The following is a 26,189-nucleotide window of genomic DNA, read 5'->3' on the forward strand; positions in this document are numbered from 1 at the left end:
GACAAAAGAGTGGTCGAGGGCTAACACCTCGCCAGTTTCTCACGAAAACATAGTAAGTAGGGTACAAAAAAAACTGCTATGGTTTTCAGATGGTAGACGTTTTGACACAAGATGCTTCAGCAAGTGCTTCAAAAGATTTTAAAACTTACAACCGCTACACCATTCATTGCCCTATATTCCAGATACAAAAAACATTTACATTCCTGAGATGAGAGCTAATTTTGCTTTCTAAATGTGTAATTGACTTAAAACAAATACATTTACGTCATGCAAAAATTTAAGTTAATAATGTGACGGAAATATCAACAATTGTAATTACTAAAACCAATATTTCATCTGACAATTTACTACACTGGGAAGTTGGGAACATTAAGTTACAAGCAATAATTCAATTTATTTAGTATAATATAATAGAAGGTAATATTCCTGGTCAGTTTGCCAAAAAAATACAAACATGTGTCTGCATGGAAACAAGTAAGACACAACCAGACTAAGTTACAGGTCAGATCCATGGAGAGCCCACTTGCAGTAGAAATTCCTGTTTTACAATAATAAAACATCTGCTATTGGTAAGCGCAATATATGTATGTTTAATTACATACTGTGGAACATTTTAGGCAAAGCAATAACCTCTACAAAAGTTCCACAGTACACCTTTAGCTAATAAACCTATATACTGTAAATTTTGGACTATAAGCTGCTACTTTTTTCCCCACACTTTGAACCCTGCGTCTTATACAACGGTGCGGCAAATTTATAGATTTTTACCAGCTAACGACCACTGGTGGGCACTCTCTAGCATTAAACGCAAAAGTGAGGCAGACATGAGGAAAGAGAATGCGCTGAAGAATACACTAGTTTTGATTTTGAACAGTCATTTTTCATGCACACACCCTCGTCATGGAAAACACATGACGAAATGTAAATGATGCAGCTTTTAAGTTAAAGGCAATGGATCTGGCATCAAAGAAGGAAGTGGAGCCACTGCACGAATGTTTGGCTTTAATGAATCGATGGTGTGATGTTGGAGGCAGTAGCGGGAAGAACTTAGTCAATGTAAAAAAATGACAAAAGCAGATGATCCGTGTTGGTGCTGTTTTATATTCTAAACATGCAGGCGTGTTCATCCCATGTTGATGCTGTACTGCCATTTTTCAGATACAGTTTGAAAAAAAAATGTGTCTTAAATTAAAACTCAAAAAAACCTCATACATGTTACAACATATTTTAACATGCAGCTTATATTCAAGTGCGACCTATATGTACAAAATGTATATTCTTTTCAAATTTAGCTGGTGCAGCCTATAGGTGCGCTCAGTAGTCCTAAATGTACAGTATATAGGCCTGTTTTGTGGGCTAACACACCTGTTTGTCTCGTTGAATGCAGAGTTACAGCTGTGTGTGGGAGTGTTGGTTTTACTTCCATTGATAAAGCCCTGAATCTCTGGTTGGTTTGGGTGCTCTGGTTGTCAAGGTGTGGTCACCCCATTAGCTCCTGTAGTGAGACAATACATCAGTGAGTTTTATGTAGAAATAATGATCCAGCCCAGCCCCAAAACCTTGTTTAATATTGTTGGTATTTATATAAAGTGCTCTAGTGTCTCTAGTGCTCGTAACATATAGGGCTATGTCACATAACATAACATATTTTGAAGTATCATATATTGCTGAAGTAAGTATATAAGGTAAACGATAATATTGAAATAAATTTATGCCACTAACACAAACATGCTGAAGTATTAAGTAAGTAAGTAAAAAAAAAAAAATTCTAAATGTACAATATGGTTTCAAAAAACATGAACTGCAATAAATAAGTAGCTAAATTAAACCCTTAGTAGTAAGTTTGTATCTATAATCAGTTATTTATTCAACCCTGTAAACCTCAAATCTTATTATAGAACAGTAAAGTAACAAAATGTCTCCACTGGTACAAAGAAAAAGTCCCCACGATAAATATTGACCCTCAAAAATGATAATCTTGACCCTTTAACATATACTGAACGATAACTCCATATAGTAATCATTGTGATGGGCCAGTTATGGATGTTAATGGACTGACTTGTGAACAAAACATAGACTGTATAAAGAAGTGAGTGTGACGTCACCCATAGCTCCAGTCAAATGAAGCTCATCGAGGCCGTCGCAGTTATAGGGGCGGATTTGGAGCTCAGTTCCATATTTGGAATTCCAACCGTGAGTATCATAGCAACCAAAGAGCCAATCAGGTAGGAGGCTGTTGAAGGTAACGCCCCTTCCCGCTCACGCCGCTGGTTTAGCAGGAAGTGGGGGACCGCTGGAAAAGAAGGCGCTGATTTGTCTGTTATTAATGTTGAGATCTTGATTTATGGACACAGTAGCAAAATAAAAAACACCAGGATCGTCTACAGAGGGTTAATACAAACATTTTAAGACCAAAATGACGAGGCTCAGTGCAGCAGTTACGGAGAGAGAGGTGACAACTTTTCAACGTAAAGTGAATTGGAGTCGATGGAGCCGGAATCGCGCCAATTTTCACCTCCTATTTGTAACACAGCGGATAACAGGTTAGCTATGTCCCTTTATATATACATCTTTGGAATTAAATATACAATTTTAGATTTTTATTTTAGTTTTGTGATTTTTACCTAATTGTAGAACATTGTTAGCAGTTTGTCGTTTTATCTGCATAATTGTTTTCTTGTTCTTACAACATTACGTCCAGGAGTGGTTCGATGTAGAGAAAGTTTCAGCTGTGGTCATTTAGAAAATATTTTTGCAGCCAGAAGAAATGGCTTCTGAACCGGCACCAAAATGGCTTCTGAACCGGCAAAAACAGTATCCCTTTTGAACCATTAGCCCAGTTGTTAAAGTTAATTTTTGTCTACTTGCTTACAATAAAGATAAAGGATTTCTAAAAAGGAAATCTAAAAACAAGGGTATTTAAAACGCAGCTTTTCAGTTTCCAAATGTGTGCTGATTTCTGTTACTTTCATCACTTTGAGAAGCTTTTGCCTATGTAACAAAAGTTGATCACATACTATCAGAACTTGACATCCCTATAGTCTGTTTACTGCATTGGACTTTATTATATCTATGTATGCAAATCTTTGAACGTAGACTGAATGAAAAAAGAACCATAATTAACGTTTTATTATTTTATTGCAAGTCCATACTAAAATCGGTCAATGAGTAACGCTGTCGTGGTGCCAACTGTGAATCTCAAAACGTATCCAGCCGAACGCGTGGTCTCTTATTATATATTTTTTGCCGTCGCTTGTAAAGGAAAGCGTAGGTTTGTAAACTTTACCCATGCAGTACTAAAAACTACAAGACTACAAGAAAAATGGGTCACGTATGAAGGGCCAGCCGTTTCATCTCTGCTTTCAACCTATTTTAAACATTCAAACGTCTTCTTAATATTTCCCGATTACTCCTGAATACCATCTTATAAACTTTGATAATTTGATTGACAGTTGCTCATAAATCAAACGTTTAATTCATCTTTTAGCTTTAAAATGAAAAATATTCTGACTACTCCTTTTGCACACCCATTTAAACCCATAAACTTGGATAATTTTGTTGACTTTTGTGTAATTAATGATTACTGATAAGATTTAAATACCATTTTTTTCCTGCATAGCCACTTATAAACTTTGATGATTTCTGTGCACTTGTGTTATAAACGTACAGTTGTTGATAAACCAAACATTTTACCAAACTTGTCACATACAAGGTTAAAATATCTTAATGTTTATTCTCCATTAAACCTTAAGTTATTCCAAATCTCTGACTACTCCTGCATACCCTCTTACACCTACAATTTTACTCAAGTAGCCCTCTAGAATGATCAACGCTCCTCCATAGCTCCCCGAAGATTTTTACCCCACTTTTAGCACATCCAATCTCCAATAAAAATGTTTAAAATGAGACTCCAATAAAAAACATATTCCATATTAGCGTTTATAAATCACTACAGGCGCTAACTACATGGAAGCTACGAGTATCTCTCCAGCCCCTTCCAAGTAGCTCACCAAAGGATTTCTGAATTATGTGTAAAAGTATCATTTTGAAGCCTAACTTTGTGGAATAATAAATTAATAATGGTTTATTTTTCGTCGGTATCTAACTGTACCTTATTTAAGGCTTGCCGTGGCACTAATATTTACTCAGTTTCTTGCGCCCGCTGAAATTAGTAGCTCTCTGGCGTTGTTGTTATGTAAAGGTAGATCACTGGAGGAAAAAGGTTGGAGACCCCTGCTCTAAATTAACATGAGAAGTGAGCACCCATATTGAAGACCTTAGCGCACCCTTAGCGCCTCCAAACGAAAATGTCCATTGCCAGTAACTTTTAGCTTTCAAATAAAAATATCTTTTCTCAACTTCTCCAGCAAACCCGCGTATAAACTTTGATCATTTCTGTGTGCTTGTGTGATAAATGTTTGACAGTTGTTGCTACACCTAAAACTTAACTAAAGTTTCAAACATAAATTTCAACCAGCGCTGCTTGTTCCTGACTACTCCAGCTGCACGCTCGCTTTCTAAACTTTGATGTTTTCTGTGTGCTTGTGTAATAAATGATTGACAGTTGCAGTTTGATACTTGGCCCTGTACAGTCTGAGAGCTGCTGTGTCACTGCAGTTGAAGCGTTGCCAGGTTCATTCATTTGTTTAAGGTGTACATTTATCTCTGCCATGCCTCTTGCACAATCGCACACACGCTACAGCAAACCCGCTCTCCTCCACCGCTGCTACAGGCCTACGTCAAAAGAGGAATTAATGACTTTCAACTCCTACTCAACCGCTTAACCGTCTCACAGCGAATGGTGACGTCAAGTCTTAGGAGTTTGACAGATTTTTAAGCGTATGAATGAATTAAAGGCATGTCCCGTCAAGCCGCGTTACATGAAAATGATACAACACGTTTTGTTTTTTTTTCCTCATTATGAAATAGTAATGTTTTTTGTTGAATTCGTCTTGTAATTACGTTCAATAGATTACTTCAGTAACATTGTAGTACACCACAAAGAATCAACAAAGAATGCATTTGAGATAAAATAAAATAAAATTATTAATTATTAAAAATATGCATTATTATTATTATTATTATTATTATTATTATTATTATTACTATTATTATTATTATTATTATTATTAAAATATATATTATTCGATTTTGATTTTTTCTTTTCTTTTTTTTTTTTTTTTTATGAAATTTTATATAAGGCCAAACCTGATTTTTATCTTGCTCCTTGCAGTTTGTTAAGCAGCACTTTGTAAAATGAAATGAGATTGAAATTATATCTACTTCCTACTGCAGTTTCAATTATTATATTTATTGCTTCTATTACAACTCGTTTTGATAGAAAAATGCTCATGATTTTCTACCACATAACATGAAAATATGTACTAATGTGATGTTTGTATGAGTCCTGCTGCACACACTGGTAGTAGCTGGTAGAGTTGAATGGAAGTACACCACAAAAACTCCAGAGCATTAATGTTGGTTTGAGATTAAAACTAAAATGTATTATTCAAAATATTATTAGATTTAGAATTTTTTACCTTTTAGAATGAAAATTGATGTGAGGCCAAACCTGATTTTTATTTTTCTTCTAGCTAAGGAAACCGCCTTTTGCACTGTACAGTTTGTTAAGCAGCAATGTTAAAATCAAATTACAAATCAGTTTCAAAATCAAAATCATTTCAAAATCAAATGAGATTGTATGATATTTTGCCTGTGCATTTCATCGATCATCATTTTATTACATGAAAACCACAAGTTTTATACCAAGCTGATGCCATTTTGTCCATTTACCGTACACATATTGTTTGACGAGAACCATAAGGACAATAAAATATAACAAAACAATTCAATGAGTATCACATGAAAAGAAAACATAAATACCTGAAACGTAATGGCAGTAGGTTGAGCTAACTGGTTCCATGTAGACCTGTCTCCATAATTACTGTATCGACTTTGGCGTTTATCATATGTATATTTCCTTTGCACTTCTGGGAAATTTGTGTTATTTTTTGTTTACATCATTAGATTTAAGCCGTAGAAGGTGGAATTTATAACTTCTATGACTCATTACAGATGCAGACTAAGAACTTCAGTTTCATTCTGCTACTTATTTATTACAGCTCATGTTTTTTTTTTTTAATATTGTAGATTTAGAATAGTTTTTGTGGTTAAAATCTGCTGTTTGGTCATTTTGTCAGTGGCATAAATTAGTTTGAATATTATCGTTTATCATCTATATTTACTTCAGCGATATGCCACTTCAAAATTTGTTATTATGACAGGTCTAGTTTCAAGATGCATTTTCTTACCTCACTGGCAAGATAAAGTAGCTTAAATGTCATGAAATAAATCCAATAATCTAGTTTATATGAGTAAAGATTTAAAATTGCAAATTAGTTGTACATTTTAGTAGCGAAAGTTAAGTTAATTTCTGTTTCCTCAACTACTATTGCTACTGCTGTTATAATTATTGGCCCTCGCCACTCACGAAGTGATGGCGAGGGGCATTGTTCTTCCTGGGTTTCTTCTTCTTATTATTATTATTTTTTTTCTCCCCCTGGGATCGCAATTTTCACCCCCTGAACGTCGACGAAAAGTCTCACATGGGGGTATCAAATCGACCGGCTTGGCAAAAAATTCAAGAAAATATGCATCACGAAAATGACCCACACACACTGGCTCGACAGCGCCACCTAGAAAATTCAAAATTTTAAAATGAATTGGGAGCCGACACGCATTTTTTGCCCTAGCTTGACAAAATTCACACCAGTGATAGAGCTCATGGAGACAAGCAAAAAAGCCAATCATAGTGCGGCCCTAGGACGGACAGGAAGTCGGCTATATTGAATCGAAAATTCGCCAAATTTTTCGCTGCGTGTTTTCAAAACGCTACTAGTCTCAGGTTTTTGGTCCAAATGAGCTCAGATTTCACATGCCACATCCAGACACATGGGTTTTCAAAAGTTATCCACGTTTTCTCCAAATTCCACACGGTTCGCCCGTACGCCGCCACCGAAATATGCCTTCGTTTCCTGTTTTTTCGATGTCCTCTCACGACCACAGGCATTGCCCTACAGAGCTCACATTCACATCACATATGCGAGATTGGGGCATGAGTGGAATGCAATATTAATTTTAATCAAAATGAACACTATAGCGCCCCCTACCATAGGGGTGAAACGCAAACATTATCGGATTCCTACGAAATTCGGGGAATAAATTGGGGGCATGACGTGGACCAAAAAATAATATTACGGGCATAGGTCATTTTTCACACTTGGCCACCAGGGGCGCAAAGACTCCAAAAAAAATCATTTAAAAATGTCTGACACGCACATGCATTGGTCTACACAGCTCAAATTCACATCACACGTGTGATATGAGGGTATTAATAAAATGGATTATTAATTGTAATCAAAATGAACACTATAGCGCCCCCTATCATAGGGGTGAAACGCCGATATTATCGGATTCCTACGAAATTCGGGGAATAAATCAGTGGCATCAGAAGAAACAAAAAATTACATTATGGCCATGAGTAATTTTCCACGGTTGGCCACCAGGGGCGCAAATACTAAAAAAAAAATCATAAAAAAATTTCTGACACGCACATGCATTGGTCTACACAGCTCAAATTCACATCACACGTGTGATATGAGGGTATTAATAAAATGCACTATTAATTGTTATCTAAATGAACACTATAGCGCCCCCTACAGTATTGGTAAAATACACAACTTTGTCCGATTGGCATGAAACTTGGGGAGATAATTGTGAGCATTAAAAGGGTCAAAAAAGTCCATTACACCATACCTGTATTATATACGTGGTTGCCGGTGCAAAGCCACAGACCCCTCTCATATAGAGTCAGAGCCACACAGCTCAGGGCCACACTGCATATTAACATTGTTCTTCGTTTTTTCCGCCAAAACAATCGCATTTTTCACCCCCTGAACATTCACGAAAAGTCTCACATGGGGGTATAGAATCGACCGGCTCGGCAAAAAATGTCATAAAATTTGTGTCGGGAAAATGTCCCATGCCCCCTGACTCGACGGCGCCACCTAAAAATTCACCCCTATGGGAGAGGAGCCTGGTTTATTTTGGAAAACACACACAAAAAGCAGAACAGTGATAGAGAATGGGGGGACAAGCATAAAAATGAATTGAAGCACTGCTCTATGACAGACAGGAAGTCGGCCATTTTGGATCAAAAATTCGCCACTTCATTCGCAGCGTGTTTTCAAAACGCTACTAGTCTCAGGTTTTTGGTCCAAATGAGCTCAGATTTCACATGCCGCATCCAGACACATGGGTTTTCAAAAGTTATCCACGTTTTCTCCAAATTCCACACGGTTCGCCCGTACGCCGCCACCGAAATACGCCTTCGTTTCCTGTTTTTTCTATGTCCTCTCACTACCACAGGCATTGCCCTACAGAGCTCACATTCACATCACATATGCGAGATTGGGGCATGAATGGAATGCAATATTAATTTTAATCAAAATGAATACTATAGCGCCCCCTACCATAGGGGTGAAACGACAACATTATCGGATTCCTACGAAATTCGGGAAATAAATTGGGGGCATGACGTGGACCAAAAAATAATATTACGGGCATAGGTCATTTTTCACACTTGGCCACCAGGGGCGCAAAGACTCCAAAAAAAATCATTTAAAAATGCCTGACACGCACATGCATTGGTCTACACAGCTCAAATTCACATCACACGTGTGATATGAGGGTATTAATAGAATGCACTATTAATTGTTATCTAAATGAACACTATAGCGCCCCCTACCATAGGGGTGAAACGCCAACATTATCGGATTCCTACGAAATTCGGGGAATAAATCAGTGGCATCACAAGAAACAAAAAATTACATTATGGCCATGACTCATTTTCCACGGTTGGCCACCAGGGGCGCAAATACTAAAAAAAAAAATCATAAAAAAATTTCTGACACACACATGCATTGGTCTACACAGCTCAAATTCACATCACACGTGTGATGTGAGGGTATTAATAAAATGGATTATTAATTGTAATAAAAATGAACACTATAGCGCCCCCTACCATAGGGGTGAAACGCCAACATTATCGGATTCCTACGAAATTCGGGGAATAAATCAATGGCAACAGAAGAAACAAAAAATTACATTATGGCCATGAGTCATTTTCCACGGTTGGCCACCAGGGGCGCAAATACTAAAAAAAAATCATTAAAAAATTTCTTACACGCACATACATGGTTCTAGACAGCTGAAATTCTCATCACACATGTGATATCAGGGTATTAATAAAATGCACTATTAATTGTTGTGTAAATGAACACTATAGCGCCCCCTACAGTATTGGTAAAATACACAACTTTGTCCGATTGGCATGAAACTTGGGGAGATAATTGGGGGCATTAAAAGGGTCAAAAAAGTCAATTACACCATACCTGTATTATGTACGTGGTTGCCGGTGCAAAGCCACAGACCCCTCTCATATAGAGTCAGGGCCACACAGCCCAGGGCCACACTGCATATTAACATTGTTCTTCGTTTTTCTGCCAAAACAATCGCATTTTTCACCCCTTGAACATTCACGAAAAGTCTCACATGGGGGTATAGAATCGTCCGGCTCTGCGAAAAATTTAATAAAATTGGTGTCGGCAAAATGTCCCATGCCCCCTGACTCGACGGCGCCACCTAAAATTTCACCCCTATGGGAGAGGAGCCTGGTTTATTTTGGAAAACACACACAAAAATCAGAACAGTGATAGAGAATGGGGGGACAAGCATAAAAATGAATTGAAGAACTGCTCTATGACAGACAGGAAGTCGGCTATATTGAATCGAAAATTCGCCAAATTTTTCGTTGCGTATTTTCAAAACCCTACTAGTCTCAGGTTTTTGGTCCAAATGAGCTCAGATTTCACATGCCGCATCCAGACACATGGGTTTTCAAAAGTTATCCACGTTTTCTCCAAATTCCACACGGTTCGCCCGTACGCCGCCACCGAAATACGCCTTTGTTTCCTGTTTTTTTCGATGTCCTCTCACGACCACAGGCATTGCCCTACAGAGCTCACATTCACATCACATATGTGTGATTGGGGCAAGAATGGGACGCAATATTAATTTTAATCAAAATGAACACTATAGCGCCCCCTACCATAGGGGTGAAACGCAAACATTATCGGATTCCTACGAAATTCGGGGAATAAATTGGGGGCATGACGTGGACCAAAAAATAATATTACGGGCATAGGTCATTTTTCACACTTGGCCACCAGGGGCGCAAAGACTCCAAAAAAAATCATTTAAAAATGTCTGACACGCACATGCATTGGTCTACACAGCTCAAATTCACATCACACGTGTGATATGAGGGTATTAATAAAATGGATTATTAATTGTAATCAAAATGAACACTATAGCGCCCCCTATCATAGGGGTGAAACGCCGATATTATCGGATTCCTACGAAATTCGGGGAATAAATCAGTGGCATCAGAAGAAACAAAAAATTACATTATGGCCATGAGTAATTTTCCACGGTTGGCCACCAGGGGCGCAAATACTAAAAAAAAAATCATAAAAAAATTTCTGACACGCACATGCATTGGTCTACACAGCTCAAATTCACATCACACGTGTGATGTGAGGGTATTAATAGAATGCACTATTAATTGTTATCTAAATGAACACTATAGCGCCCCCTACAGTATTGGTAAAATACACAACTTTGTCCGATTGGCATGAAACTTGGGGAGATAATTGTGAGCATTAAAAGGGTCAAAAAAGTCCATTACACCATACCTGTATTATGTACGTGGTTGCCGGTGCAAAGCCACAGACCCCTCTCATATAGAGTCAGAGCCACACAGCTCAGGGCCACACTGCATATTAACATTGTTCTTCGTTTTTCCGCCAAAACAATCGCATTTTTCACCCCCTGAACATTCACGAAAAGTCTCACATGGGGGTATAGAATCGACCGGCTCGGCAAAAAATGTCATAAAATTTGTGTCGGGAAAATGTCCCATGCCCCCTGACTCGACGGCGCCACCTAAAAATTCACCCCTATGGGAGAGGAGCCTGGTTTATTTTGGAAAACACACACAAAAAGCAGAACAGTGATAGAGAATGGGGGGACAAGCATAAAAATGAATTGAAGCACTGCTCTATGACAGACAGGAAGTCGGCCATTTTGGATCAAAAATTCGCCACTTCATTCGCAGCGTGTTTTCAAAACGCTACTAGTCTCAGGTTTTTGGTCCAAATGAGCTCAGATTTCACATGCCGCATCCAGACACATGGGTTTTCAAAAGTTATCCACGTTTTCTCCAAATTCCACACGGTTCGCCCGTACGCCGCCACCGAAATACGCCTTCGTTTCCTGTTTTTTCTATGTCCTCTCACTACCACAGGCATTGCCCTACAGAGCTCACATTCACATCACATATGCGAGATTGGGGCATGAATGGAATGCAATATTAATTTTAATCAAAATGAATACTATAGCGCCCCCTACCATAGGAGTGAAACGACAACATTATCGGATTCCTACGAAATTCGGGAAATAAATTGGGGGCATGACGTGGACCAAAAAATAATATTACGGGCATAGGTCATTTTTCACACTTGGCCACCAGGGGCGCAAAGACTCCAAAAAAAATCATTTAAAAATGCCTGACACGCACATGCATTGGTCTACACAGCTCAAATTCACATCACACGTGTGATATGAGGGTATTAATAGAATGCACTATTAATTGTTATCTAAATGAACACTATAGCGCCCCCTACCATAGGGGTGAAACGCCAACATTATCGGATTCCTACGAAATTCGGGGAATAAATCAGTGGCATCACAAGAAACAAAAAATTACATTATGGCCATGACTCATTTTCCACGGTTGGCCACCAGGGGCGCAAATACTAAAAAAAAAAATCATAAAAAAATTTCTGACACGCACATGCATTGGTCTACACAGCTCAAATTCACATCACACGTGTGATGTGAGGGTATTAATAAAAGGATTATTAATTGTAATAAAAATGAACACTATAGCGCCCCCTACCATAGGGGTGAAACGCCAACATTATCGGATTCCTACGAAATTCGGGGAATAAATCAATGGCATCAGAAGAAACAAAAAATTACATTATGGCCATGAGTCATTTTCCACGGTTGGCCACCAGGGGCGCAAATACTAAAAAAAAATCATTAAAAAATTTCTTACACGCACATACATGGTTCTAGACAGCTGAAATTCTCATCACACATGTGATATCAGGGTATTAATAGAATGCACTATTAATTGTTGTGTAAATGAACACTATAGCGCCCCCTACAGTATTGGTAAAATACACAACTTTGTCCGATTGGCATGAAACTTGGGGAGATAATTGGGGGCATTAAAAGGGTCAAAAAAGTCAATTACACCATACCTGTATTATGTACGTGGTTGCCGGTGCAAAGCCACAGACCCCTCTCATATAGAGTCAGGGCCACACAGCCCAGGGCCACACTGCATATTAACATTGTTCTTCGTTTTTCTGCCAAAACAATCGCATTTTTCACCCCTTGAACATTCACGAAAAGTCTCACATGGGGGTATAGAATCGTCCGGCTCTGCGAAAAATTTAATAAAATTGGTGTCGGCAAAATGTCCCATGCCCCCTGACTCGACGGCGCCACCTAAAATTTCACCCCTATGGGAGAGGAGCCTGGTTTATTTTGGAAAACACACACAAAAATCAGAACAGTGATAGAGAATGGGGGGACAAGCATAAAAATGAATTGAAGAACTGCTCTATGACAGACAGGAAGTCGGCTATATTGAATCGAAAATTCGCCAAATTTTTCGTTGCGTATTTTCAAAACCCTACTAGTCTCAGGTTTTTGGTCCAAATGAGCTCAGATTTCACATGCCGCATCCAGACACATGGGTTTTCAAAAGTTATCCACGTTTTCTCCAAATTCCACACGGTTCGCCCGTACGCCGCCACCGAAATACGCCTTTGTTTCCTGTTTTTTCGATGTCCTCTCACGACCACAGGCATTGCCCTACAGAGCTCACATTCACATCACATATGTGTGATTGGGGCAAGAATGGGACGCAATATTAATTTTAATCAAAATGAACACTATAGCGCCCCCTACCATAGGGGTGAAACGCAAACATTATCGGATTCCTACGAAATTCGGGGAATAAATTGGGGGCATGACGTGGACCAAAAAATAATATTACGGGCATAGGTCATTTTTCACACTTGGCCACCAGGGGCGCAAAGACTCCAAAAAAAATCATTTAAAAATGTCTGACACGCACATGCATTGGTCTACACAGCTCAAATTCACATCACACGTGTGATATGAGGGTATTAATAAAATGGATTATTAATTGTAATCAAAATGAACACTATAGCGCCCCCTATCATAGGGGTGAAACGCCGATATTATCGGATTCCTACGAAATTCGGGGAATAAATCAGTGGCATCAGAAGAAACAAAAAATTACATTATGGCCATGAGTAATTTTCCACGGTTGGCCACCAGGAGCGCAAATACTAAAAAAAAAATCATAAAAAAATTTCTGACACGCACATGCATTGGTCTACACAGCTCAAATTCACATCACACGTGTGATGTGAGGGTATTAATAGAATGCACTATTAATTGTTATCTAAATGAACACTATAGCGCCCCCTACAGTATTGGTAAAATACACAACTTTGTCCGATTGGCATGAAACTTGGGGAGATAATTGTGAGCATTAAAAGGGTCAAAAAAGTCCATTACACCATACCTGTATTATGTACGTGGTTGCCGGTGCAAAGCCACAGACCCCTCTCATATAGAGTCAGAGCCACACAGCTCAGGGCCACACTGCATATTAACATTGTTCTTCGTTTTTCCGCCAAAACAATCGCATTTTTCACCCCCTGAACATTCACGAAAAGTCTCACATGGGGGTATAGAATCGACCGGCTCGGCAAAAAATGTCATAAAATTTGTGTCGGGAAAATGTCCCATGCCCCCTGACTCGACGGCGCCACCTAAAATTTCACCCCTATGGGAGAGGAGCCTGGTTTATTTTGGAAAACACACACAAAAAGCAGAACAGTGATAGAGAATGGGGGGACAAGCATAAAAATGAATTGAAGCACTGCTCTATGACAGACAGGAAGTCGGCCATTTTGGATCAAAAATTCGCCACTTCATTCGCAGCGTGTTTTCAAAACGCTACTAGTCTCAGGTTTTTGGTCCAAATGAGCTCAGATTTCACATGCCGCATCCAGACACATGGGTTTTCAAAAGTTATCCACGTTTTCTCCAAATTCCACACGGTTCGCCCGTACGCCGCCACCGAAATACGCCTTCGTTTCCTGTTTTTTCTATGTCCTCTCACTACCACAGGCATTGCCCTACAGAGCTCACATTCACATCACATATGCGAGATTGGGGCATGAATGGAATGCAATATTAATTTTAATCAAAATGAATACTATAGCGCCCCCTACCATAGGGGTGAAACGCAAACATTATCGGATTCCTACGAAATTCGGGAAATAAATTGGGGGCATGACGTGGACCAAAAAATAATATTACGGGCATAGGTCATTTTTCACACTTGGCCACCAGGGGCGCAAAGACTCCAAAAAAAATCATTTAAAAATGCCTGACACGCACATGCATTGGTCTACACAGCTCAAATTCACATCACACGTGTGATATGAGGGTATTAATAGAATGCACTATTAATTGTTATCTAAATGAACACTATAGCGCCCCCTACAGTATTGGTAAAATACACAACTTTGTCCGATTGGCATGAAACTTGGGGAGATAATTGGGGGCATTAAAAGGGTCAAAAAAGTCAATTATACCATACCTGTATTATGTACACGGTTGTCGGTGCAAAGCCACAGACCCCTCTCATATAGAGTCAGGGCCACACAGCCCAGGGCCACACTGCATATTAACATTGTTCTTCGTTTTTCCGCCAAAACAATCGCATTTTTCACCCCTTGAACATTCACGAAAAGTCTCACATGGGGGTATAGAATCGACCGGCTCTGCGAAAAATTTCATAAAATTGGTGTCGGGAAAATGTCCCATGCCCCCTGACTTGAGAGCGCCACCCAGAAAATTCAAAATTTTAAAATGAATTGGGAGCCGACACTCATTTTTCGCCCTAGCTTGACGAAATTCACACCAGTGATAGAGCTCATGGAGACAAGCAAAAAAGCCAATCATAGTGCGGCCCTAGGACGGACAGGAAGTCGGCTATATTGAATCGAAAATTCGCCAAATTTTTCGTTGCGTGTTTTCAAAACGCTACTAGTCTCAGGTTTTTGGTCCAAATGAGCTCAGATTTCACATGCCACATCCAGACACATGGGTTTTCAAAAGTTATCCACGTTTTCTCCGAATTCCACATGGTTCGCCCATACGGCGCCACCGAAATACGCCTTCGTTTCCTGTTTTTTCGATGTCCTCTCACGGCCACAGGCATTGCCCTACACAGCTCAAATTCACATCACACGTGTGATGTGAGGGTATTAATAGAATGCACTAATAATTGTTATCTAAATGAACACTATAGCGCCCCCTACAGTATTGGTAAAATACACAACTTTGTCCGATTGGCATGAAACTTGGGGAGATAATTGGGGGCATTAAAAGGGTCAAAAAAGTCAATTATACCATACCTGTATTATGTACATGGTTGCCGGTGCAAAGCCACAGACCCCTCTCATATAGAGTCAGAGCCACACAGCCCAGGGCCACACTGCATATTAACATTGTTCTTCGTTTTTCCGCCAAAACAATCGCATTTTTCACCCCCTGAACATTCACGAAAAGTCTCACATGGGGGTATAAAATCGACTGGCTTGGTGAAAAATTTCATAAAATTGGTGTCGGGAAAATGACCCATGCCCCCTGACTCGACAGCGCCACCTAAAACTTCACCCCTATGGGAGAGGAGCCTGTTTAATTTTGGAATACATTCACAAAATTCTGAACAGTGATAGAGCACCATCGGACAAGCATAAAAATGAATTGAAGTACTGCTCTATGACAGACAGGAAGTCGGCCATTTTTGATAAAAAATTCGCCACTTCATTCGCAGCGTGTTTTCAAAACGCTACTAGTCTCAGGTTTTTGGTCCAAATGAGCTCAGATTTCACATGCCACATCCAGACACATGGGTTTTCAGAAGTTATCCACGTTTTCTCCGAATTCCACACGGTTCGCCCGTACGCCGCCACCGAAATACGCCTTCGTTTCCTGTTTTTTCGATGTCCTCTCACGACCACAGGCATTGCCCTACAGAGCTCACATTCACATCACATATGCGAGATTGGGGCATGAATGGAATGAAATATTAATTTTAATCAAAATGAACACTATAGCGCCCCCTACCATAGGGGTGAAACGCCAACATTATCGGATTCCTGCGAAATTCGGGGAATAAATCGGTGGCATCAGAAGAAACAAAAAATTACATTATGGCCATGGGTTATTTTCCACTGTTGGCCACCAGGGGCGCAATGAATTGAAAAGAAATTGGCACTTGGCACTTTGACTTACATGTCTATGAATTATATCTACTCCTAGGTTTTTCATCCAAATTACATCAAACTCCACATACAGTATGTGCATATGTCGATTGTCAATAATCAACCACGTTTTGGGGATATTCTTTCTGGTTTATGCACAGCACACTGTCAAAATATGACTGCTTTCCTGCATAATTTATTCCCTCTCACAGACACATTGATCAGCCTAAAAAGCTCAAATTCTAATCACTGATACAGAATAAAACTGTGAATAGAGAAACATAATGAGCAGATGGACAGTGACCTCTATAGCGCCCCCTACTGTACTGGTAAAAAACACAACTTTGTCCGATTGGCATGAAACTTGGGGAGATAATTGTGAACCTCAAAGGGGGCAAAAAAGTCCATTACACCATACCTGTATTGTGCACGAGGTTGCCGGTTCAACGCCGTGGACCTCCATTATAATGTGTTGGTCACAGATATTTATATAGAAACTGTGTGAAGGGGGGCGGATTGCGGCCGTGGGGTGGCCGGGTGGGGAAAATGGTGCGTGGGGGCAGTGGCCAGCCCCGGGCGGTTGCATGGGGGGGCGGTCGCATGGGGGGCGAGGGCCATCATCGCCGCTTGCGGCTTTAATTATCTTTACTACTTATTACAACTCGCTTTGATAGAGATAAACATGTTTATTACAGATTTTCAAAATGTTGATGATTTTGCACCACATAAAGCTGTACTACGTAATGTTTTATACGAGTCCTGCTGTACACACTGGTAGTAGCTGGGAGATTTGTTCGAAATACTTTGCTACAAAAACTGTCCCTTGTCTTGTGGTTGACAGTGACTCTCATAGACAATAAAAGGATTATCAAGAGCAAAGTTAAGGTTTTATAATCCCCCAGTGGACACGCCTTCATAGTGACAGGATGAGAGCAGGCGTCAGGTGAATCTGAGTCACCTGCTCTAATCTGATGATGAAAGTGAGAGTATTAAATGGTGCGGTCATACTCGTCCTTATTTGGCCTAAGTTTGACCCCATTTTGTCTTTGATGTGAACTTGTTTTGGTCCTGTTGTAGTCTTTGTCTAGTCCTGGTCTAGTGCAGGTTTAACTTTTGAGTCATTTTAAGTTAATCTTTTTATGCGCTGAATGCAGGGCTATGTGATTATTATTGCATAATCAAGCCAATCGTCTGTCAGTTACTTAGAAAGAAGAGATTTGGCAGTTTGTTTGTTTGTTTGTTTTGTTTTAAGCAGCAATGATTAAAAGTCTTGATGGTCACGATATTTAAAGCATTTTATTTGTTTTATGTAAGACTATAAATGTCATCCAATATCATGATCGATTAATATGAGAAAAACAGTTGTGATTTTTGTCATACGCAGCCCTAGGTGAATGTACTAGTGTGAACACCGTAACCTATTCAAAGAAAGTCCAACAGATGGGATAGAGCAAACAGGACCAGTTTAAATCGAATTCAGACTTCTCTACAGTAGCCTATTTTTATATCTGTGTTATTTTTATTATAACAAATAAAACAATTAAAATTTAAAATGTGATGCTTTTTGTCATGCTGAAATATTTTTAGTAATAGAATAAGCAATATATATATTTAAAGTCTTCTAATATCCCCAAGAGAAAAAAAAACAAAAAGAAACTGTCCTCCTGTCGTGCCGGCGTGTGTGCAGGTACAGTCTCCTGATGTAACTGATGCTGCTCGTTGTGGTTAGATTCTTTACATGTTTTGATAATGGCGTCATGGTGACAGCACCTGCTTGTCTCCATAGAGATGGAAAAATTTAATGCCATACTGCATATTTTTCTTGGGGAAGTGATAACATCTCTGGAGAGAAGCAGGCGGTGTATCCTCTAGAAAAGTTACACAGGGCACCTTTAACCAATTTCAAGTGATGTCCTTGAAAACAGCTAGTGGTGGGGTAACAAGAACTACTCTCCTTTTGGAGTTTGAAGGCAGTGGTCCCATATTTGATCTTATAGAATTCCTGTCTTTAAACATTTGATTGTACTCAAAACAACCCTTTTTTTTATCTAACAAAGGTTTGGAGACCTCTAGACTTGTATATAGTTTACCAATGTAACATCCATTTCATATTTTTGAGTGGTAAATGAAATGAAAGATGCTTTGGCCATTGATTTATTTATTTATTTTTTAAATGTCTATAAGTTATGTTGTGTTTGTCTATGGTTAGTCTATGGCTTTATCTGTATAGGCCTGTCACGATAAATCACTTTTAAAGCACAATATATTGCTATAGAGATATACTGCTATAAATGATAATATTGAAACTACTTTATATCACTCATATAAAGTACAATAATGCAAGATAATTCCAGTAAACCATTTTTAAATAGGCTGTATCTTTAAAAGACATGAGCTGCAACAAATGTAATGATTTAATAGACTCTCGACGTAAACATTATTGGTTGAACGGTCAGATCCACTGACCCACAGGTTGGCAGTGTGATTCCAGTTCCACAGATGAATGCTGTCATTGTGCCCACTTCACCCACCTCACCCCCAGTGTCTGTGTGCACTTGTGTATAAATGGGTGAGTGGTACCTCGATGTAAGGTGCTTTGAGTGCCTTGAAGGTGAAATAAAGGCCATATAAAATGTGACTATTTACAATTGACAAATGACGCTATAATTAGCCATAGTCCCTTATTCAGACTTTTACAAATGTTATTGTATTACAACAAAAATACCCCAAATTTTCCCACTTTTATAAAGAAATTGTACATGCAATAAATACTGAGCCCCAAAATATATTGTTCCAGCCTTCACATATTGAACGATAAGTCAATATAGTAATTATCCTGACAGGTCTTTATCTATAATAGCATCATTAGTATCACATGTAACAACCCCACAGCACCTTTTTGATCCTAAATATATTTCCTTCTGTTTTCCCAGCGATCCGGTTTGGCCGAATGCCCCAGGCGGAGAAGGAGAAGTTGTTGGCTGAGTTTTCGTCGGATGTGGAGCTTTTGCATCCAGAGGCAGCAGATCTCCGAGCTCTGTCACGACATCTATACGACGCATATCTCAAATACTTCCCCCTCACCAAGGCCAAGGCCAGGGCCATCCTCTCCGGCAAGACTGGGGACAACGTGGTGAGATACAATTTACTATGTATTTACACAGCACAGGCTAAAGTCAGTTTCATCACGTTTTGTTTTGGATAATTAACTAAGGGTGTGTTCTGACTTGTTCTGCTTTTGATCCTAGTTTGAGTCCGGTTTAGTGCTTATGTAGACCTGATATGGTCCTGTCCTAGTCCAGGTTTAGATCTTAAATGAATAGCTCTTATTGATAAGTCTTAAATGTGCGCTCTGTAACTTTAGCTGTGGATTTGTTTAGGTGCAGATGTTTTTATTGCTTGAAGTATCTTGAAAAGCATATATTATTACTGTGAGCAGGCCCGCCTCTCCACAGATCTGGAACCTCATTTATAAAGCCTCCCTATGCACAAAATGGGGCTCAAAACAGCTCTCTACAAACAAACTAAATATGAAACCATGCAAAGTCTATTGATACCACAATTGAAAATACATATAATTTCAAACTTATTTTTCCCATCATTGCTCCATATAAATTATTCCTTAGTCCTGTTGATCAGAAATGTGGAATTGTTTCTAAAATGTATCTGAAATGTGCTGCTTGGAGTCAAAGCAGTTCAAGGCTGCTCTGTATCTCACTGTATTTTGTTTTGACTGTGTGTGCGAGGGAGGCCTGTGTTTTTCACTAAACTACATCAAACAGAGAGTCAATGAGAGCAGCTTAATCCAATATTTACATTTTTCACACTTCAGGCCTTGAATTTGACTCACGTGTGGTCCACTTTTAATTTGAGTGTTTGCGTTTTTTTCTGGATAATTTGTGCCACTATAAAATGTCATGGTTCATTGGATTGTGAATCATCTGTGAATTAAATATGTTTTTTCTGTTGTAGCTATAGAATCAGGTCACTGAGCTTTTAATGATGAACTGTGTAACTTTTGTTAAGTGGTGGGGGGTCTGGTGAGCAACTACTTGTCTCTATTGAGCTTAGATTGATTATTTTCAATTGACTGAATAATTTAGCAGGTGATCACCGCTACATTGAATATTACATTTTAGTTCAACTTTCACAAATTTCACTTTTCGGAGCAGTTGCAGAAATCCTTGGTAGTGGCAGAATTGAGCAACTTCTCTTCTAGTTTGCACATGTCTTTTTTTTTTTCCTTCTCAAGCCTCATTTAACATTTTTGTTTAAGTTGGCAATAAATTCTACAAGGTGTGCTGTGTTTGCTTTGACAAAATTGATGAATGAACCACAGTTAAAACAGTGTTTACGTGCGGTTGGCGTGAATAGACAGGACCCGCGTTACATCATCTCTTACCTAATGTCGCTTGTCTGCCTTGTGTTTTCTTGTTACAGCCTTTTGTCATCCATGATATGAAGTCTTTATTAGAAGGAGAGCAGTTTATCAACCTCCAAGTACCAGTCCCAGATCAGCAGCAACAGACCTCCATAAATACAAATGGATTCAGTGGTCAGTGAGAATATCATAGACACATGATTTCTGTCTATTTCTAACCCCGCTCTTTGCATGCTTCCTTGCTATGTATAAATATATTGCCTTTCACTTCTCTGTTCTAGTGTTGCAATGTTAACATTTAAAACATTTTCATACTAAGGCTTATACTAGACAACTTCTGTAAAAAAAATATCTTTGAGATTTCTGCTTTAAAAGGTTTCAAACTGATGAATAATCACTACTGTTGCTATAGCATTTACCAATTCTATCTTTGGCATAGTGGAAAGTCCTCATGATGTAAATATAAACAGAAAGCTGAAACCCATGAATACACGTGTTGCTTACATGATGCTATAAAAGAGATTTTTTAACATAGTATCTAATTGTATTTTCTTTGCAGGGTTGGCAGCTAACCCGTTCTCTGACTACAGCCACGTCCCCAGTGGCATTGGGCCCATGTGCATGGACACAGCAGAGATGAGGTTCTTTCACAGCTGTCAGTCCAGATCGGCCGAGGCTGTGAGAGAGGTGACGGAGTTTGCAAAGAGCATCCCAGGATTTATTGACCTGGACCTCAATGACCAGGTAAAATGAATATGATAAATATAGAGACATGCATGAACATCTATGGTCGTGTGGGGATTACGACTTTTTTTAATCAATATCCAGTGAAAATTTCGTGTCAGTAGCACAAATTTTTTGCCATCGAAAATTTAGAGAGCCTGCACACCACATCTGGACTAAACTGGGACTAAACCAGGAACTAAACCTGGACTAGATCAGGACAAAACCATGTCTAAAACAGGACAAGTCTCTATTGTTATTGATTAAAACTTCGTCATTTTTAACACTACATCTACAGTATCAAGAAACTAAATTTCATATTTTTACACAAACCTGTGGGTGTAATAGGGGTGAAAATTGTCACAGATAAATTTAAATAGAATAAAAATAATAAAACAGAAGTTGAATTGATTCTGACCAGTGCCTTTTTAAGAGTAACTTTTTTGTTTACATTCGTTAAATCATTTTATTTCCTCATAGGTGACTTTGCTGAAATACGGCGTTATCGAGGTGCTAATCATCATGATGGCTCCTCTGATGAACAAAGACGGGACCCTGATCTCGTACGGACACATTTTCATGACGCGAGAGTTCCTAAAGAGTCTGAGGAAGCCCTTCTGTCAAATGATGGAGCCCAAGTTTGAGTTCTCCGTCAAGTTCAACACGTTAGAGCTGGACGACAGTGACATGGCACTCTTCCTCGCCGTCATCATCCTCAGCGGAGGTGGGTATAGCTCAGAGCAAATATAAATGTATTTAAGTATGTAAGGGCAGCAGAATGTGTTATATAAGTTATATAAGCGAGGTGATTATCCAAAAATGTGCTCATGTAGGGATACAGTTACTTAAAAATAATCATACTCAGGTAGGTTAGAAGTAATAAATAGTGGTCCAAGAAGTTGCTCAAGGTAGAGTAAAATTTATTTTCTAAACTTCGACTCAAGTAAGAGCAGTTTTAAGAGTAACTAAAAAACTAAACTAAAAGCATGTTTATTACATTTTGGATGTTTTTAGTGCATCTTCACAAACCTGGCCTTTATTTGGCCTCCTGCTTCTTGCCATAGAAATGTTGCAATCCACAGCAAACCAACTTATCTATTCCCATGAGAATATTCTGAAGTACGGCTTTCTGTTTCAATTTAATTATGCAGGTGTGGGTAAAAATGTGGTATTTTCAAAGATCGACCACAAAAAAAAGGGAAAATTACATTTGAAGAAGGGGGAAGATCTGCAAATTTTCTAATAATGTTATACTGTTAACGTAAAGCTTCTGTCATCTGTCTTTACAAATTACTAATTGTTTCTTATCCCACTAACCCAAAAAAATAAGTAAATAAATAACTCTGCCACTAAAATAGACCTTTTATTAGTAGCTGCATTGCTGAAATGAAATCAGTCGTGTTGTGTTTTATAATGTGTTTTATCTTTTACTATAGATTTAAATGGCTTATCAGACTCTTAAACATATCGGTCATAATTTATTGTTCCTGTATTGATAAGTTGGAGCTGTTTCTTCGCATTCTGTTTCCACTGAATGTTTAATCAGTCACAGAAACTTAGAGGTTTGTTGCACGCGATGGCCAGCCTTGACGCAGGGTCATCCGGGTCAGCTGAGTGCAATAAGCTATAATCTCTTTCTCAAACAGCCATCAAAGCCGCAATGTGTATCCTGTCTAATTTATTACACAATTTGTTTTATGTTAGTATAGAACTTGTAGGCAGTCTTTTTGAATCTAGACTAAATACATGTGTAATACATATAAAATAGCTGCACATGCTTAGTCATGTTGATCTTTTTGGAGTCAAAAGTGCAGCCTTGACCCGAGCAAGACAGAAGTCGGACTTTTAGGTCGATTATTAACGTAATTGGTGAGATTAAAGCCCTAACCCGAGATAAGTGAGCTTTTACAAATAGTAACAGTTACATTTGGAGGTTGCATCACAGAAAAGTATAAACTCAATTGGTTTGTTTTCCTTTAGAAATACTATGTCTATTTATACTACTATATATACATGAAACAACTTGAAACTTGACCATTTTAGTTGACACTGGGTATTGCACAAAATGTGACCAAACTGCTGCTTTATAATGTCGTAGTGAAAGACGGCTGTAATTGTCTGAAAAAGTATTGCCATAAATCAGGCAGCTTTTATACTTAAGGCTCAATGCAAATATGAGGTATAGTTTTCTGGACAATACATTATTACCAATTATCCTTGGGTTTCAGAATGATGAAAGGTTAGGACTGTTGCCATAACAATTAAGAATTAAAAACAAAAAATGATATCTTGTGAATGTTCAATCACTCTCAAAATATGATAGCAAGCTGAAAGCCATGAATAGGTTTTGCAGTTTTTATCATTACAATTGTACCATAACTAAGCTATATTAGACAATGTGGTAACAGTCTTGATTCATATCTTTCCATTGTTGTTTTCCTCCAGACCGGCCGGGCCTGTTGAACGTGAAGCCCATAGAGCAGCTGCAGGAGACGGTGCTGCACTCTCTGGAGCTGCAGCTCAAAGTCAACCACCCCGAGTCCCTGCAGCTGTTCGCTAAACTGCTGCAGAAGATGACTGACCTGCGGCAGATCGTCACCGACCACGTGCACCTCATCCAGCTCCTCAAAAAGACCGAGGTGGACATGTGCCTCCACCCTCTGCTCCAGGAGATCATGAAGGACCTCTACTAGAGACTATGGCTGTGTCCACACCTCCACACACACACACACCTCCACACACAAGGTGCACTGTGCAACTTTTATGGTGGGAGAGTCTGCCATGGTCATTGCATTAAATGTGTGTTTCTTGTATATTCAGTTACATGTGTTTTTAGTGCTAAAGAAAGATCGTGAAAAACATCTAAAGATATGACTTGTGACTTTGCCTGTTTGCATCACCTTCTAGTCTCAGTGGATGGAGACTGTTAAGTTTAATGTCATAATGTAGAATAGTATGAGACAAATGTATTATTAACAGGTGGTAGATCCCGTATCATAAAACATACATATTGCACCTTTAAATTGGGGTCTAAAGTGGGACTTAACCCAGAACTAAACCTGGACTACATCAGAACCAAACCAAGTAAACATCAGGGTTAAACTGAGATCAAACCAGGACCAAAAGTGTGGATGCAGCTTTATGACTTAAGTGCGATGTTTCTAAGATGGGACCAAATGGGAGGAAACAGACTGACATTTTGACTGAAGTAAATTGAATAAAAGGGATTAAAGGAGGCATCAAATCAGTGCAACTTTGAACAACAAGTACAGTACCATAGATGTATTATGTATGTTTGATAAAATGCTAGTTTTATATTCCCCTAATACTATTTTTGCTCGTGGCTTCTCAAAAAGTAATTCCAAAAAGGATTTTTTTTACTATAGTTTACTATTTTACCATTACCTTATGGGGGTAGCAATTGTGTATTGGTTTAACAAACAAACAAATTATTGAATTAAGCCCATTCCAATCACATACTGCCAATGTGTCCTTGAGCAAGATACTTGACTCTTTCTCTCTTGTTAATCTGGTTACGACCAGAAGGGTATCTGACTTAAAAATCTGCCAAATCATTATGTAACTGTGTTATTTTAAAACTGTCAAAAAAGAGCAGCCTGGTGTGATTTTGGTATGGAAAGTACACACGCTGATTTGAATAAAAGGTTTAAAAATGAAAGTGTAATTAGCGAGCCATCCTTAATAACCACAAAGTATCACTATTTTGTTGTTGTTCTAATTACTACATCTACACAAAGTGCTTAACTGGTTTGGAGTCTACTAAAGAAATAGGTTTTTTGATTGGTTGTCTGAAAGGGTGAAAAATCATGACTTTGCTTTAACTGTGAATACTAGACACACATGGCCGTGTGTGTTGTCTAAGCAGCTTATGTCTACTGTATGTTGCGTTACAAGTGTCATAGAGGAACATTATATTAGACGTGCCTTATTTGAACCCGGTGCACTGAATGGCAGCAGACACAGATGTTATCACTAAATCTGCTTCCATAACTATCTTAGCATATTTCTGAGTCACCTAAAACTGTGAGACGCACATTACTGTAACATGTTATAAGCCATATTGTGCCTTGTGAAGAATCTTGTATTGTACACATATCAGGTATAATGTTATATTTTGTATAGATAATCATAACAAAGCATTTAAAGATGATAAAGTGTTTGCTTAATCTATTTTATGTGACAAAAGGGATTACTCAAATGCAATTGTATGGATAACTTGTGTTGTAAATAAAATATTTTCTAACTTTTTGTGTTATTCTTGGTGCATTTGTTGAGCGAAGGTCTTTGGAAAATCACTATTATTAAGATTAAATCAGTAGATACTTACATTTAGCGGTAGTAGTATAAGTCGTAGCAGTATTGATAGTTGTAATAGTAGTAAAGGATTATTAGAGAAATGATTGTACAGTATCAAAGGAACTGTGTGACCTGCAGTTGTTTTTTTTAAAGGTACATCAATTGTAACTGAACTGTGGTTGCCAGTGCCATATCCTGCA

At 38.6% G+C, this 26,189-nt stretch overlaps 1 protein-coding gene across 1 annotated transcript in view; it reads left to right on the forward strand.

The window, feature by feature from the left end:
* pparg (peroxisome proliferator-activated receptor gamma) overlaps positions 1-25,937 on the forward strand; it is a 57,552-nt gene extending 31,615 nt beyond the window's left edge. The window contains exons 6-10 of the mRNA XM_033966268.2: positions 19,502-19,701; positions 21,009-21,123; positions 21,509-21,693; positions 22,153-22,396; positions 24,118-25,937. Coding sequence (XP_033822159.1) covers positions 19,502-19,701; positions 21,009-21,123; positions 21,509-21,693; positions 22,153-22,396; positions 24,118-24,365 — 992 coding nt within the window. The 3' untranslated portion in view covers positions 24,366-25,937. The remainder of the gene's footprint in view (positions 1-19,501; positions 19,702-21,008; positions 21,124-21,508; positions 21,694-22,152; positions 22,397-24,117) is intronic.
* The last annotated feature ends 252 nt before the right edge of the window (positions 25,938-26,189 follow it).

This window comes from Periophthalmus magnuspinnatus, chromosome 5 (genome assembly GCF_009829125.3).
Source record: "Periophthalmus magnuspinnatus isolate fPerMag1 chromosome 5, fPerMag1.2.pri, whole genome shotgun sequence".
NCBI lineage: Eukaryota > Metazoa > Chordata > Actinopteri > Gobiiformes > Gobiidae > Periophthalmus > Periophthalmus magnuspinnatus.